We start from the raw sequence: 18,459 nt of genomic DNA, 5'->3' as shown, positions 1-18,459 counted from the left end.
GATCGGAAGTTGGACAGCCTCTACTGAAAGACAAGGCAGAAAGGCATATGAACAGACCATTTGCTGACTGGCATAGATGAGAAAAGAGAGCAGGTACAAAAATACTGGTCAGACGTGGCGGCTATAAATTTGATTAGCGTGTTGCTTTTTTCGGACATGTGATAATTGGAGAATTGTGACAAACATATATTTAGTAAGTGCAGACTCAGGTTCCAAGAACTACTGACAAACCTGCCCAGACTTGAAAACTTTTTGTTATTTTAGGAAAACTATTTTTAAACCACCACATGGCACACTAGATGCTGGTATCTTCAAACTGACTACATCCAATCAGAATCAGAACCCAAAACGAAGAAAAACAACCTGATCCCCACTAGACTTACAGAACTTGGTGGCACCGGGGAGAGGTCAGTCTATGTAAAATGGACAAAAAGCAATTCGGACCATCGGAAGCACATTTTCTTAATGTATTGATTCACATACATGCAGCAGGTTCTGGCACGTGTCGGGATGGCCAAATGTCTACCAGCCCGTTGTCACTGAGGAGGCATCATTTATACACATTTTGTGCAAAGGAAATATTCACCTCGTTCACAAAGCTCAGGGAAAAGTCCATTTGCCTTTAGTAAGTCTACCCCAATGTCTCTGGCTCTCATCTCAAGTCCGATCTGTTCTTTCTAACTAAAGCATGACATCAAATGTATCTAATCTAACAAGAAACTAAACCAGATTGATGTCATCTATTTAAATCAGAACCCCGGCGGCTAGGATTCCTAAATAAAGAACAACGTCAGTAATCTCATTTACAGAGTCAGCAAAAAATGAAAACCCATCCCAAGAAATACGACTATGTCCATGTAACTTGTGTGGCTCGTCATTGCCTAATCCTGTGCAGGATCTTCTGTCCATTGAATTCCCAGACAATTCAGAGAGTTTAACCATCCAGGCAAGTTCAGTAAGCGCTCCCATAGGACCAGATAGGTGGAGTCATGCCCATGTGCAGACTGACCAAATGGAAAACTGTGGCCAGGAGTCAGGCAGACGTGGCTACAAGTTGAGGCACAATTACAGTTGATGTGGCTTTAACCAGTGTGCATCAGACTCAGCATTAGTTCCTGAAGGGACCCTGTCATCATAGACATATTGAAGCTTCCATTTCTTAAAGAGGAACTCCAGGAATCTACAAAGTTAACTCTTGCGGTGGGGCTACCTCCGCACTGCGAGGGATAACGGCTGTTTTTCTCTGGAGGCTTAAATAAAAGAAGTTCCCTTAAAAATTTCCTCGGCCAAAAAGGGGTCACGAGTGGAGAAAGTTTAGGAAGGCCTGTTCTACACCTGTATAAGATTTGTAGCACTCTTGCATTAATTGGAGTGATATTTTTTGTCCACTTTATTGTTATTTGAGGCGCTTCTCCTTTCCCCATTTGTTATTAATTGGAGTGATAGCACGGATTCGTATTATTGTATCCACATTCGCACACCTATTGGGGTTAGGACACAGATGGCAAGATTTATATACAATTTGATTCCACGCGTGTTTACGTGGACAGAGGATCAGGTGAGTATATCTTCTTTTATTTGAGCCCCCTAGAAAAAAATGGGCAGTTAACTCCTGTAGTGTGGGGGTACACCCACTGCAAGGGTTAACTGTCTACATTGCTGGAGTTCCTCTTTAAGATCAAAGAAGCAGTTACAGAGAATTTCCACCATGCAACCAACATAGACTTGGTAGTAACAATACTTCCCCATGGAAAGGTATCAGAGTGCAAATAATTAGACGCGACGCATCCTTCTGCAGCTTTTCTTCTACCTGTGTGACCTGGTTTTCTAGGCACAACGTTCTCCATGGAAATGCTGTGAGATTAGTCGGGGGGCTTTGCGTGGAGTTAAGTAACAGAGGCGCTTGCATGCGAGTCCAAAAAGTATAGCGAGCACTCCTGAAACTCTTCTATCATCACTCTCTATCCACTTTATACTTAGAACAGGACTTCCTTCACTTACTTCTAAGGTTACTCTGAGGCCAGTGTGCCCTGCTGCCAGGCTTTGCCGCCCTCACTATATCTATTCCTTTCTATATGTCTCACAAACTGGATCTCCGGCTGACATTCAAATGTTTCTATTGTCATGTTTCTACAGACACTGCACTGAACTTCTAACAAGACGTAATAAAGCAAATCCTTCTCTGCTCATCCATGGGTGTTCCTCCTTCTCTTAGGCCCCGTTCACATTGAGCGATTTATGGAGCGATTTTTGCAGCGATATCGCTCATATTTCCGCGCTATATCGCTCTATGTAGCTTCACCACTACATTTCAATGTAGCTGTTCACATGCCGTCGCTCAATATCGCTCAATATCGCGTGTAGCTCGTCGCTGGTAGCTTGTCGCTCCTACATGACCCTTTTTTAGAGCGATTTTGAGCGATATTGCTCCTGATTGCATACAGCCCAATAGGGACATGTCGCTCAAAGTCGCGCGATTTCCATGTCGCTCAGTGTGAATGGGGCCTTAGAAGTGTGTCATATTTTCTGTCTGGTCTAATAAACTCGCCATACAGCCAATATCCCTTTTCCCATCTCGTCCCTTTTTCCATAAATCATGTAACATTTCCCCTGTGTTCCCATTCCCTCTGCTAGCAACTGAAGGAAACCCACAGCTGCATTCTGCTTTCATGACAATCATTCGCAATACAGTTACATTCCATTAAAGAAGAACTCTGGGCAAATAAGGAACTTACCCTTGTAGTGGGGGGCTACCCCAGCACTGCAAGGGTTAAGTGCTCGTTTTGGCCTAGGGGAGCAAATAAAGCAGACTTACGTACCTGATCCCGGCTTCCTTTGGCCTTCTAGAGCGCCCTCCGCAGCCTGGTGGTCTAAGGATACCACTGATGGTATCACGTCTTATGCACATCCATTGACCTGCGTTAGATGTGAGGGTGCTGAGGGACATTCTATAGCGGAGGAGAGAGAGATGAGCGCGGACCACCACGGACAAAAATGAGCACTTAACCCTCGCAGGGCGGGGAAGAGGGTAGCCCCACTGCAAGGGTATGGTTTTTATTTGCCCAGAGTTCTGATTTGAGCCCACCGTACTGCAGCTAATCCATGAATGACACTGGAAATCTGTCTCTGACTACAGAGGAACAGAAATAGTCTGGTAGCCACTTGTAAGGTTGTCATTGTTGCCTCTATCATAGACACAAGCCCACCTGCAATGGTAGCACCACAGAATGTCGTGCGTTACCACAATGCATAGGTCTGAAGCCAGCCAACTATTGTAATTTAGTTGATATGGAAAGTGATATCTTAGTTATTAAAGAGCCACGTTCAGCTTGCCCCGTGTCCCCCCAATCTACTTATACCCGCCTTGCCAGTGCCTCTTCCTCCATGGCAGCCAGCAATAACACCCAGTGCTTCTGGGAATTAGAAGTAGAATTCCCACATGACGATTCATTTATTAGGAATCTATTATGAGTGTATTCATATTTCTATAGGGATTGTCTCCCTGGGGACTCAAAGCGCAGATCAAATTGGTGCTGGGTAACAGAGGTGGCGAGGCTGCCATTTTGGATACCCACCGGCATGTCTTTAAAGCGTGGGAGGAAACCTAATTACCAAGAGGAAACCCGCAGGAGCACAGGGAGGACATGCAAACTCCATGCAGATAGTGTCCTGGCCTGGGATGTGCAGAGACGCTAACCACTGAGTCACTATGCAGCCAAAGAAAAAAAACAAAAAACAAACGTGAGGGCGCGAGGCTAGGGGGACTATGAAACTGGTAGTAGCACAGTGGAGAAAGAAAGAAGAAATGGTTCACTTACTTTAAGTGGGTCTCGGGACCAGATGGATGTGACAGTGTGTCCGTGTCCCCGCTGAAGCAATGTGAAGTGCCAGTGATGTGAGGACTGACGTCAGGCTGGGCTGCAGCTGCGGGTGGAGGAAATCGGGCTGTGAGATGGATGTGTCTGGGCCAGTGTCCGTGCCGTGGTGAAGATGCAGGATGGAGAATCGGCCGGGATGGTGGTGAAGTGAGGAAGGATCAGGTTGGTGAAGTCGTGGGTGGAGGCTCGGGAGCAACGCGTTTCGAGGATCTTACCTCTTTGTCAAGCTGATTAGGAGCTTGACAAAGAGCTAATGAGCTTGACAAAGAGGTAAGATCCTCGAAACGCGTTGCTCCCGAGCCTCCACCCACGACTTCACCAACCTGATCCTTCCTCACTTCACCACCATCCCGGCCGATTCTCCATCCTGCATCTTCACCACGGCACGGACACTGGCCCAGACACATCCATCTCACAGCCCGATTTCCTCCACCCGCAGCTGCAGCCCAGCCTGACGTCAGTCCTCACATCACTGGCACTTCACATTGCCTCAGCGGGGACACGGACACACTGTCACATCCATCTGGTCCCGAGACCCACTTAAAGTAAGTGAACCATTTCCTCTTACTTTCTCCACTGTGCTACTACCAGTTTCATAGTCCCCCTAGCCTCGCGCCCTCACGTTTGTTTTTTGTTTCACAAGTGCAGGCACTCCTCCTGTCTCTTAGGGCTGCAGGCGAGGTAGAACTACAGTACCCTATTCCCTTGGCCCAATCCGAGAGCGCTGTTCGTAATATTTGTATATGCAGCCAAAGAGACACTGCAGACACTGGGGATTGTCAGTGTTCTGACTGCACATTCCAGTTATCATTATTATAATAGTAGCGAGGGATTATAGTTGTCACCGGGACAGGAAGTGCAGGGAAATCAAACATTTGACAGTTGTCACCAGCAGAAAATATTGGAGGAGAACCTGAGAGGAGAAGATGACAGCTGCTCAGATCTGCAAAGAAGAAAAGGTGCACATGGCCGGGATGGCATACCAAACGCTCCCCAGCTGGCTGGCCTGGCACTGTGCTGGGGACCCCTTTTGTCCTTAGGACACCTGTTCTGGTGACAACTGTCAAAGCCTCCCCTCACATTGGGGGTCATTTTCTCACACTTGCCAAACCATCTCCTCTGGGGGCACAGACCACACTAAACACCTTGCAAGGTTTCTACCCACAAATCTCAAAAAAAGTTTTACTTGGAGTTCTGCTATAACTTTGCGTACAATAGCGGAGATCTCTTAGGGCCCGTTCACACATCCAGCACACTGGAACAACGCAGGTCACCTCTAGGTCACATGGGAAGCAATTGTTTTTTAGGTGTCTCATTCATACCCATGCGGGTGTGACGGATGGGGCGCTGCACGACGTTGCGATAAAATGCAAACATGACGCATTTTCTTGCAGCGCAATGGATCCCACCGCAGGTCCATGCATGGCAGCACAGCGAACCCCGCTGCTGTGGGAGGACCTGAATGGAGTGCTCACATTGTACACTACCAATAAAGTTTTTAATAAAAAGAAAAAATGTAAACAGCGACAGCGATACAACACACAGTACTGGGGATGTCACAGCGCAGCGCAGCGTGAACGGGCCCTTCACAATACAGCCGATAAAATGGAGGCTGAAATCCAGCATCTGCTTCTAAAATAAAAATACAATATTGCCCAAAAAAGCCAGCGAATTGCAAAGTGTGACCACCCGTATACCCAACCGGGCTACTCCTGTCACACACATGATCACCAGGCTTTTCTAAATGGAGGGGGGCGGGGGCGTCAGCTTTTGGGGATACAATAGCAATCAGAGAAGGTTTCTTTACCTTGTCTTGGGTGACAGGAGCATATTTACTAATGAGTCTAGGTAATGAGTGCAATATGGTGACAGCTCAGAGCCGCACTGTATCCGGGAAGGACCCTGACAATTAGGGGTGCACTGATACCGATACTAGTGTCAGTATCGGTGCCGATCCCAGTATTTCGGAGAGTACTCGTACTTGCCCAAATGCTCCGCTACCTAGCCCCATACTTCTTGTATCAGGAAGCCGGGCAGCGCGTCATTACACGTCATCATTATTGTGACGAGAGAGCATTGAGCCGGCTTCCCGACCAATCAGGAAGCCGGGCAGTGCGTAATGACGCGTTGCCTGGCTTTCTGATTGGTCGGAAGCTCGCCAATCAGGAAGCCAGGGCCAATCAGGAAGCGGGGCGCTGTGTAATGACGCAACGCTTGGCTTTCTGATTGGTCGGGAAGCCAGCTTCATGCTCCCTCGTCACCTCATGACGAGGGAGCATGGAGCCGGCTTCCCAGCCAATCAGGAAGCCGAGCGTTGCGTCATTACACGGCGCCCCGCTTCCTGATTGGCCAGAAAGCCAGCTCCATGCTTTCTCGTCACCTAGTGACGAGAAGCGTGGGGACGGCTTCCCTGCTAATCGGGAGTCATGAGACGCCGCCTGGCTTCCTGAATGGGCGCTCTGGTACTCGGTATCGGCGAGTACCGAAAAAAAAATATCGGTGCATCCCTACTGACAATATTGTCAGGATCCACCCCACTGTCTGATTGCCCCAGCGCCTGCTGTGCCCGCCCCCTCCCCTATCTGTCCCTCCAATGAGCCCTGGAGGAATGGAGAGGGGTGGGGGTCGGGGGTGACTGACAGCCCCCACTAGTGTAGTGTCCCGTGTATATTTTACTCTCCCAATACATAGAGGGAGCACAGTCTGCTGTGGGGCACCAATTCCGCTGAGCCCCTTGTGTAGGTAACCCGGTAATATGAAATGTCAGCTTTAGGTACAGGGGAGGAGCTCTCACCCAATCCCAATGCACGCTCAGGGTGTCAGTATAACTACAATGTCACCAATCAGAATGAAACATGCCTTGGAAGTCTGAATGTGATAAAAAATGCTAAGAGAGAGAGGAAGTTATGCAGCACCACTTGCAGAGAACCTTTCCCCTGTGAGGGAGGGGTGCTGGAAATACTGGTCACAGTGTCATACAAAGACATCAGAATAAGGAAAACTGAGCCAACGTTCGGATTTCAGCACAGCTGCAGTGTTTGCTGCAAAGCACAAGCCGCTCCCACATTGCTTTTACTTCTTGCCTAGAATTGCTCTTCAATCCATACATCTTAAAGCAATGCGCCTGAACACATCTTAGCTTGTTAACACCTCGTTTCCATAAATTGCGTAAAACTGGCAAAATGCGCTGCCAAATCCACATCCCACTATTCCAAAAAAACGGCCACGGATACATTTTACAGCTGAACTTGCTATACCCTTGCAATGGGGCACTGCAAGAGTTAAGTGCTTGTTTGTGTCTAGGTTCAAGAATAACAGTTATACTCACCCGATCCTCATACTGGTCCCTGTAGCCTCTCTCCTCCTACGCTGCAGCAATGGTGTGTCCCTCAGCATCCTCACGTCCTATACACTGTGTATAGAACATGATGACTCTGGGACCTTAGTCTACTGCAGTGGAGGGGGAGAGAGGCTCCAGGGACCGCTCTACCAACAAGCCAGCTCTGAGTTCTTGTTGAACACAAATGAGCACTTTCTTAACCCTTGCAGTGTGGCTACCCCCTCACTGCAAGGGTTAAAAACATGTTTCCTCAGAGTTCTTCTTTAGATGTTTATCATGAGTTCCTACAGAGAAATTTTGCTCGTAACTGAAATGCGGCCGTAAGAGAAATACAAACAAATATAAACAAACCAATAATGATCTACAGGAGCCAAACAAATATTTGCTTGCAGTTTGTAAACAACAGGTTCTCTTTAATGGTGCCCTCCAGACGCATATATACTTCCTTCTATTCCCCTGCCGGGAGGGAAGGAGGAGCTCGGGGGTAAGTTACAAGTCACTAGAGTCATGGCTTACATAGGTCTACGGACTCCTGTGTGATTGGTTCAATGCTGTCACATGTTTCCCTATACCCAGAAGTACAAGTGTGCGTGTGCGTGCGTGCGTTCGTGCGTGGTGGTGGGGGGTTGTATATGCTGTTGGGGATGGAAGGGGAATTGAAGCAAACCTGGTTCTTGGCCCTAAAATGGCTAAGTACGGGTTTGCCTTAAACTACAGCCTCTCACCCCTCACCAAGCTAAACTACACTAACACCCCCCTCCCAGCTGCTTACAGAGCTGGTTGTGTCTGCAGTATACAGGTCAGGGGTGGGCAATTCCAGCCCTCCAGCTCCAACTACAAATCCCAACATGCCTCTGCATCTGGGAGTCACGCCTGTAACTGGCTGTGGTATCTGCTCTTAGAATGAGTTCTAGTTTGAAATGATGAACAAATGTGCTTTACAGTGAAGTATATACTGTATACGGCCCGCGCTTTGGGGTTTTTGGTCTTACAAAGAGTAGATTAAAGCCAAGGTCAGTTTTCCATTGGGGAGATTTCCCTTCAGGGCGTGTGCACACTCGGGCGATCCCGGGACTACGCGTACATGTAGCTTTTTTCATGGCGCAGATTTTTCAACCGCGATTGTGCGCAATTGCACAGACAGAATGGCGATTGCGGGAACCCATGCGATCTGCCTGGTGTGACATTAGAAAATAATGGCACCTCTGGCGCGTTGAGCGGTGGCGTGCGATTCCGTGACTCCACGGCCATCCTTGTGGTTTGGTGCACGATAGCCGCATGGTCACAGATCACCCAAGTGTGAACCCGGCCTCACTTCCTGTCCCAGAGACACACCGGGGAGTGAAAGGAAATCTCTCCAAATTGAGGGCCAATAGACCCGCCACTGAGCAGCTGGAACCTTCTATTCCTTTCCTTTCCAGGTGACAACTGTAAGCTTTTGTATTTCTGAGCCCAGGGCAGGCAGACAGCAATGAGAACACGGCAGGGGTGCTGACACTTTATAATCTAGGTCAGCAATGGCGGCTCCCATGACTGACTCTTATATTGGAGGACTAGGAGAAGAGTTTTCTATCATCTGAGTCCATGCTGAGCCAGCGCCATGAGGATTTCTAGGATAGAAAATGAAGAATCGGAATCCTCACCCCGATAGAAATACGGCTTCCCCTCTATTATCAGGTCACTTCAGCCTTGGAAATCTTTATTATTAAACCAGCAGAAGTCGACTTATGAATGGACTTGTCCAGGGGTGGGCAACCTCGGCACTCCAGCTGTTGTGGAACTACAAGTCCCACGAGGCATTGCAAGACTCTGGCAGTCACAAGCATGACTCCCTGAGGCTGAGGCATGATGGGATTTGTAGGTCGGCCACAGCTGGGTGAGAGGTAGCTGAATACATCAAGCAGTTAAAGTGAGCTGTGAGAGTGAAGTGGTCCTATCCCCTCCTCTGTCTGCTCACAGGGGTGAGCGAGGGGCACGCTGTACCACGCTGACAGTAGTATCGGGCACACTGATGAAGGGTGTACACAGCAAACATTGTACACTGCATTACAAAATGACTTCACAATCTAGAAACCTGTGTGGCTGGAGATTGAAGGGTGACAACACTGACCTGTGCCAACCACAACATCGGCACCCCAAATGTACGCTCACACGTCAGACTACAAGAGGACATGCCAATGCAACCAGCACCTACCTGATCCTCCCTACAAGAGCAACAGATTGTGTTATGGGATGGGGGGGACCAATGTGTTCATACATGTCATAGGCTGCATCATACATGTGACAGGCTTCATTATAAATGTGACAGGCTGCATCATACATGTGACAGGCTGCATTATAAATGTGACATGCTGCATCATACATGTCATAGGGTGTATCACACATGTTACAGGCTGCATCATACATGTCAAAGCTGCATCATACCTGTCATAGTCTGCATCATACTAGTGACAGGCTGCATCATACAGGTCATAGTCTGTATCATACATGTGATAGGCTGCATCATACATTTCATAGTCTGTATCATACATGTCATAGGCTGCATCATACATTTCATAGTCTGTATCATACATATGACAGGCTGCATCATACATTTCATAGTCTGTATCATACATATGACAGGCTGCATCATACATTTCATAGTCTGTATCATACATATGACAGGCTGCATCATACATTTCATAGTCTGTATCATACATATGACAGGCTGCATCATACATGTCATAGGCGGCATCATACATGTATTAAGCTGCATCATACATATGACAGGCTGCATCATACATATATTAAGCTGCATCATACATATGAGGGGCTGCATCATACATGTAGTTTCTGTCTAGTTCCACGTTAAGGAAATGAAAGTGCCTTTTTACAAAGCGGCAGGAATGACAGGAAGAGCTGGAACAATGTCAGCCATGGCCATGCATCCTATGAGGACGATGGTCAGTGTGTAATCCCCTGTACAGCAGGCCCTCCACACCTCTCATGGCACTATGCAGCATGCTGGGATTTGTAGTCCCACGGCAGTATATGGATGAGGCTGCTGTCAGCAGAGTAACAGCAGCGCACAGACCGGTGATCGGTGTGTAATGGGACTCACGAAAAGAATGGGTCTTCCTCAAAGTCTCGGAGCAGGCTCCCGAACATCTTCCCTCAGCTCCTAGCAGCACCGAGTCCAGCTCAACCGAATTCTGAACTAAAGCCCCGCAGCCTGCCTCATCGTGTATAATCCACCTCGTCATGTGACCCGCCTTCTAGTCTCTGATTGGCCGGCCGCCTGCAGAAAGCTCTGGGGATGGACGCTTCTTCTGTCTCGATGGCAACCGTTGTCAACAGTGTCATTGCCAAGAGTCCTGGGATGGAAATAACTAGAACCAAATGACACAAATGGCCGCACACGGGGTAGTGCAAATGGCCTAAATGCAGTCCTCAAGGAGCAGGCTGGATGTTAGAGAACCAACATATCCCATTCACATCACCAATTTATCTGACTCATGTCCTCATACTGACAGCTAGGATTTCCTCTCACTTGTATAGGTGGATGGAAATCCCAACAATGGTCCCTTTTAATCTCTACAATAAATATACCCTTGAAAGTGTTTTGTTAGATTCGTTTAATATCCCCAAAAATACTTGTTGATCCTGGTGGTGGGGGGTTGTATATGCTGTTGGGTATGGAAGGGGAATTGAAGCAAACCTGGTTCTTGGCCCTAAAATGGCTAAGTACATTTTAGGGCCAATAGGGCCATTTTAGCATGCTGCATATCAGCTCTTGTGAGCTGATAACTTCCTGTCCTGACATTGTTTTCAGGTGTATCTGAGAACTACAGAGCCATGTAGACATGTGCACTGGCAAAAAATTTGTTTTTCGTTTCGTTTTGATTCAGATTTTGTGTTATTTCGTTTTTCGGGATTCGGGTGTGAAAGTCAATTGGGATTCGGAATTCGGACGAAATTCGTTAGAGGTAGTTCGTTCGAACAATCGTTTTCGTTTCGTTCATTTGCAACAAAGTGACATTTGAGGGGAAATTTTTTTTTCTCCTTCTCTAATGTCACTTTGATGCAACGAACGGACGAATAGAATAAGAAACGAATAAGAAAACGAAACGATCGGTCGAAACAAACTACCGCTAATGAATTTCGGAAACGGAAATTCGGATTTGTTTGCATTCATCCGAATTTAGTTTCGGAACGAAACGAATCGCACATGTCTAGAGCCATGTCCCTCTATGTTATGTAGAATAGGGGAGGGGCAGAGTCCTATAGTCATGCCTTGTATCCATAGTCCTGATACAGAAAGGTGAGTGAGCCTCGTCACCCCAGGACAGGAAGTTTGTTACTGGCAGGATCAGAAAAGAAAACTAATGCTGTCCTGTCACAGGCTCTCCTACAGTAGTACTGCCCTGCATGTAAACCCTAACTGAATGACATTTATGCTTAAAGGCTAACTTCACTGTTCAGACCATGTGTTATGTTACATGTATATATTTAGGGTGTATCATGAAGCACCCTAACCCCCATTTACCAGAATTGTGGGGTTCTTCTCCTTAACTGGCATGTTTACATTTTGTTCCTTCAGCACCCACACAGAGCGATTACAAGTCCTATCAGCCACTGCGGCAGAGGGGACACAAGTGTGGTGATGTCACTGTACATGTAGTCCATTCCTACTACCTCCCCTCCATGTTACTGTCAGGTATGACCATGGACGGGAGGAGGAGTCTGCAGTAGCCAGAGCATTGCATCTACCGTCCATTGATCGAGGCTGCAATGCTTTACTGGCTCCTATACAAAAACATCATCCATGCACATTATTTCCTTTTATAAAGAAGTGCGCATTTATTCTTTTTTTAAAAGGTCCTATTATTGTGGCCTTATTTTCCCCCAAGAAACCTACATACCCCGAACCCTCTAACACCACACCCCATACATGTGTCAAACTAGAACTATATATATTTATATCAGGGCTTCTCAGGTGTATAAAGCACAGTCATTGTGCTTCACTTAAAATCCCATTTATTCAATTATTTCAATAAAAACATATCAAATCAAATGCCATATAGTGCCTCTTGGACCTGACACGTGTATCTACTACAGACACTAATCATATATACATATGACATGAATACACTTTTTATAAATGCATATATGTTGGAACAATCGTCAATGCTTTTCAGCTTCTTCAGGAAGATGAGGTGACTTTAAAAGATTCTTCATTTGCAAACCATGATCTGTATTGCTGAAATCAACATATACAGAGAGGGTTATCGTACCGTCACCAAACACCCATGCCACCAACGCACCTCAGCGCATATCCTGTCCCTACCTCATACCCCACCGTTTCCAATTGTATGAGAGAGAGACAGGATGCTCCTCTGGTGATGGTATGATAACCCTCTCTGCATATGTTGATTCCAGCAATACAGACCACAGTTTGCTAATGAAGAATCTTGTAGGCCCCGTTCACATTGAGCGATTTATCGCGCGGCAATTTACCGTGCGATATCGCTCTCCAATGCTTCTCAATGGGGCAAAGGGTCCTGCTGTCGCGGGTCGTGTGTCGCTACAGCAGGACCTTTTTTGGAGCGGATTTAGCCGCAATTTAAGCTTGCTCAATGCAAGCATTTGCGCGATATCGCGCAAAATGCAAATCGCGCAGTGTGAATGGGGCCTTAATGTTACCTCATCTTCCTGAAGAAGTGAAAAGGGTTGAAGATTGTTCCAACATATATGCATTTATAATAAGTGTATTCTAGGGTTGCCACCTTTTCTTTAAGTGAAACCTAAACACTCTAGTGCCGTGCACGGCAATTTTTTTTTTGGAGAATATAGAGGAGAGAGCGAGGAGAGGCAGCCAGGGGAGGGAGGAGGGAGGGGAGGGAGTAAGGAGACCAGCTATAGAGGACTACAAATCCCAGCGATACAAAAATAATATGAAGCAACATACTCTGTACTGTTCTGGGTTGGCGGGCTCTCAGGTGGGCTGTGTGACACTCAGGTGGGCTGTGCGACTCTCAGGGCTGTCGGCTACGGTGTCTCCCCCGGGGTCCACAGGCGGGCAGCACAGTGCCAGGGAGCCGGAGGAGAAGGAGCAATCACAGATGCGGCTGCCGAGGTCCTCGGTAAGTGCGATCTCGGGCAGCCGCATTGGCATGAAACCTGAATCTTCCTCTGAGCTACGTGCACCTGTAAACAGGCACAGGCTGCCTGCAGCTCAGAGGAAGATCCCGTTTCAGGGAGGTGCAGCTGCCCCGGGATTATGCTTGCCGAGGACCCCGGCAGCCGCATCTGTCAGAAAATGTGCTGTTGTAGGCACTGAGTGCCTTGTGTACCGCTGGTTGGACACCAAGACACAAGACTCCAAAACCAGACTGTCCAGGTGAAAACCGAATGGGTGGCAACCCTAGTGTATTCATGTCATATGTATATATGATTAGTGTCTGTAGTAGACACACGTGTCAGGTCCAAGAGGTACTATATGGCTTTTGGAACACACAGCAATACTACAAGTTTGATTTGATACGTTTTTAGTTAAATAATTGAAAAAATCGGATTTTATGTGAAGCACAATGACTGTGGTTTATACACCTGAGAAGCCCTGATATATATATATATAGTTCTAGTTTGACTTATTGTGGGCATACCACTGCTTTAAAAAGGAACAACACTTCACATTTATCAAGCTCAGTTGCTTTACGAATGTGCATTGCAGTCTGGGAATCAAAACAACGGAAGCACCATTCTGAACAGTTTACGAAAAGGGAAAAAAGCCATAAGGAGAATCTAGTCACATGACCCGTCTAGCCATGAAATTCTCTCTGCATAGTTATGCAGTGTGAACTTGGCCACTGTGTAGGCCACGGTGTGAAGTATCACTGCGGTGTCCGCTCTTTACTATAAATAGGGTCCTTAGTTTGATAAAGCATTGTGTCTCATTGCATATACAACTGCAATGCTTTTCTTTTTCAAATAATTTGATATCACTTCTTTCTGATCCTTTCTTGCATTTCAGTGCTGCTGATCTCCTCCAGCCTCTTCCTGTGTACATGCGTGCACTGCACATCATGGCTCTGGATTGGCTTCCTAATAGTAACAACAGTGGACCGCACCTGCACAGTGTGTCAGTATGCCAACATGTGGTTTTCTCTAGAGATGCAAGTGACGGTGACAACACAAAAAGCACAACTAGTAGAGTCTTGTCAACCCATTAGAGAAAGTTCCTGAACAAGGACCTTTAGGAGAGAATCAGCAGCGTAGATGTGAGGTGTCCAGGATCCAGTAAGACAGTCCTGGGACTTTAAACACTATCCTGCGGTATCCACGTCTCGCAGACTGTAAAACAAGATCCAGGCAGTTGGCACCTTTCAGGGAGCCAAATGCTGAAACGCACCGACACTAACGATTTGAGGTTAATTGTGCTCTCAGTGACACCAATGATTTGGGGTTCATTTAGCTCCTAATGACACCAACAGTTTGGGGTTAAAGAGTATCTAAACCCTCCCAAAAAATATAAACATTGCAGCTAACCAGTCTTTAAATATGGCCGTTGCATACTTTATATTTTATGGGCTTTTTCCCCCCTTTATTTTCACCCGATGATCCGGTCAGTAAGTCAGTTATATTACCAGACCAAGCTGTCCAGCAAAAGTAGCAGATAGAGAGGGTTGAGACAAACTATTTAACACTGACAGGGGGGATTACAATGGTCCGCTTTCATTCATTTATGTAAAACCTTTATCCCAAAAGGAAAAACAAAACTATCGCTGAAGCTGCTTAAAAAGTGTTAGCTGGGGATCAGATTTAATTTGTTAGTGAAGTCCATTTAAAAGAGAACTATGGGGTAACCTTGTTATCCCATAGTTCTATATAGGGTCACGGGAGGACATATACTAACATCCTCCCGTGACCCAAAGCTCAGTATATAGCGGCTATTGCTCGCTATATACTGAGAGCGCCACGGCCGGGATGGATCCTGGCAATACTGTTGAGATCCACCCAGCTGGCTGATTGACAGCGGGCTTTGCCTATCTAGAGGCAGAGCCAGCTGTGCCTGCCCACTCCCTTGTCCATTCCTCCACTCAGTGCTGGAGGATCAGGGAGGGGGGGAATCCCTGCGGGGAGCGGTGACTGCAGTCACCGCTCTCTGCAGGGAGATGATCGGAAAGTGAGCAAGCGACTGTATGTGTTCACTCACTTCTAGATCAATAGAGCCAACGTGTAACAGTTTCAATGTCCCACGTCGGCTCTAACTATGAGGATGAGTGAAAATCACTCACCTCATAGTTCTTCTTTAAGTTTGCTAGTAGATCTAACACTGCCTTCTGGGATGGGGGTTATTTTATCCCACTGACACCAAGGATGCGGTTATTTTATCCCACTGACACCAAGGATGGGGTTATTTTATCCCACTGACACCAAGGATGGGGGTTATTTTATCCCACTGACACCAAGGATGGGGTTATTTTATCCCACTGACACCAATGACGGAGGTTATTTTATCCCACTGACACCAAGGATGGGGGTATTTTATGCCACTGACACTAATGATATGGGACTTAATGAAACCCACTGACACCAAGGATGGGAATTACTTCATCCCACTAACACCAAGGATGGGGGTTATTTTATCCCACTGACACCAACAATGGGGGTTAGTTTACTCCCACTTTCTCTGCAGTGTACCCTCAAGTCCTATTTTGCCTAAAACATAGCAAAACACACCCACTTTATTGACCACAACCACTGTTAGCCATGCCTCTACATGTCTATCGGATGGTATGCATTTCTCTTCTTGAACCCTTGAAGGTGTCTCTCCTAATTATTTTTATAGGTTGGCAACAATACACCGGTATTTGTATCTATCTACAGATTTAAAAACATTAAACTGACTTGAAATGACATAAAGATGTTACAGTAACAAGGATGCATAGGGCTTTAGACAGTGCCACATCCTAATATGAATGGATAAGAAAAAATACTGGTCACAGCCATATATGTGGAGGCCCAACTGATCTTTACATATGTACTCCTATACCTTTAGTACGAGCTCCTTTACAACATACGTCCTGGATTGGGGATAATTCTGGTTGTGTGTGCCTGGACGCCCGCCTGGCTGATCTGTTTCATCGCTCCTTCCACCTGTGTGATGATTTAATTTCGTTTTCTATTTATCTCTGAGCCATAACGTAAGAGAAATGTGAATCCCAACTGTATGCCCATAAGCTCCTGAAGAAGCACTGGTACAGTGAAACTCGTAGAGCAAGAGTTGAGCACCTCCCCATGAAATATCTATAATTATGTCAGGATGCAAGGGGTGTTATCCCTTCACGGGGCCAACGGGCACGGCACAGGGCACGGGTTCCCCTCCAGCCTGGGGGAACTCCTGGTGCCCGGGTTGCAGGTGCACATGCGCGAGTCGTGCAACGGGTGTTTGCACAATACACAGGCTGCGCGCGCATCCCCGGAAGCATGCGCGTAGCGCACCTGCGCAATTCGGGCTATCAGGTGTGGGCCTTGCTGGGGGAGGTTCCCAGCACACACCTTCCACCTCTCTCGCCTGCCATTGGCTCCCGGGGAGGGAGGCTTCCTGGTTGCCTCGGTGACCGAGGGAGTGGTCTTACATCCCCTGGCTATACAAACCTGACCAGAGCTCTGGCTTGTTGCCGAGTTATTCCACCCTATGGTGTAATTACCTCCCCATCTGTGTACCTTGCCTTGCTTCCTGACACCTTATCTGGACCCCCTGTTGCCGACCCTGTACTGCCTTTTCGCCCATGAACCGTCGCTGCCTGCCTCGACTCGGATTGGACTTGACTTCTCTTTGGATTATCCCTTTTGTACCTTTGCCTTTGGACGCCTTCAGCCGTTTTCTGCCAGTGGGTTCCACTCCGTTCCTGTCAAGCCAGTGGCACTCCTGACAAATGATCATGGTTATATACCAATGATATCGCATAGAAATTACTTGGTTAGCTATTTATTTTATACCAGTTGAGGAGGTGCTCAAAGCCACTCAAAAAAACCTTTGCATCTTTAGTTGGTGGTATCTTCTGCATAAAGTCAGCTGGTCTAATTGCACCATCTTGCTACAGGCAACAGCACTTGTCTTCTGGTTCTGGGCAGCCATTGTTTTTCACAGCACTAAGAGATAGCTTTGCTCTCTTGGTAGCTGGGGTAGCCACTGTCAAATGACCAAATTACACCAGTTCACAGCAGACAGTGCAGTCCCCTCCAGCCTTAGAATTCTCCCTCTCATTTTAGCAATGTCTGCTTTTGAGACCCCATATTGCAGACATACAGATTACAATATCCACAGCAACTTGCACAAATCCAGCAAAAAGGTGCACTGTCACTTGTAAGGCCTCCTACCGTGTTTCCCCGAAAATAAGACACTGTCTTGTATTTTCTTTCCCCCCCAAAACACACACTAGGTCTTATTTTCGGGGATGTCTTATTTTTTTTTTTAACCCCCATTGAGCATCCCCTCCACATACTTTTTTTTCTACCATAATTAAAATAATAGAGATAAAATATGCTGTGGAGGCTGAGGCACACAGGTGTCACACAGAGCAGAGATATGGAATGTACTGTATCATACAGTAGAGAAGATGGAGAAGGGGAGTGAAAAAATACTGTCACACACAGTGTCACATTACCTGAAGGCTGCAGCTGTCCTGGAGCTCACCTTTCGGATGCCGTCCAGGGAGCCAGCTCGTCGCACGGACCTGTCAGAAGTTCCCTCACCTCCCCTGACCTTACTCCGACCCCACTGACCATGCCGCGCTGTGCCGCTGCCTGCTGGGAAATGTAGTTTTCAGCGGCAGCTTTCTATGTACCGTAAAAGTCGAGGCAAAAGCCAAACTAGGTCTTATTTTTGGGGTAGGTCTTATTTTCGGGGTAGGTCTTATTTTCGGGGTAGGTCTTATTTTAATTACAGAAATCTCTGAAGATAGCGCTAGGTCTTACTTCCCGGGTAGGTCTTATTTTCGGGGAAACACAGTATTTCTTTAACTCTAACATCTGACACGCATGATGTGCTCTGTATTTCAATGGCACCTTAGCACAGAGCATAAATAAATCTTCATAAGAGAACTTACTTCTCAGCGGATATTAGCAGACTCCAAGCAAAAGGAGCTCCACTTTTGCCCGCATCCTCCACCAATTGTGAGATGTGGCTCCAACTGGAAAGTTTTCTAGGAACTCACTTCTTTTAAGGCTTCTGCCCACTTTTATATGCCAACAGAA

The 18,459-nt window shown here is 46.9% G+C and overlaps 1 protein-coding gene across 1 annotated transcript in view; it reads right to left on the bottom strand.

Annotated features, from left to right (window-relative positions):
- The window catches only part of MLF1 (myeloid leukemia factor 1), a 33,952-nt gene extending 23,505 nt beyond the window's left edge, over positions 1-10,447 (bottom strand). The window contains exon 1 of the mRNA XM_018574590.1: positions 10,319-10,447. Within this exon, the coding sequence (XP_018430092.1) occupies positions 10,319-10,365 (47 nt within the window). The 5' untranslated portion in view covers positions 10,366-10,447. The remainder of the gene's footprint in view (positions 1-10,318) is intronic.
- Positions 10,448-18,459: the final 8,012 nt, after the last annotated feature.

The sequence above is a fragment of the Nanorana parkeri genome, unplaced genomic scaffold (assembly GCF_000935625.1).
Source record: "Nanorana parkeri isolate BGI_ZX_2015 unplaced genomic scaffold, ASM93562v1 scaffold3072, whole genome shotgun sequence".
NCBI classification, from domain to species: domain Eukaryota; kingdom Metazoa; phylum Chordata; class Amphibia; order Anura; family Dicroglossidae; genus Nanorana; species Nanorana parkeri.
Note: the sequence above shows the minus strand (reverse complement) of the source record. Positions and strands in the feature narration are given on the sequence as shown.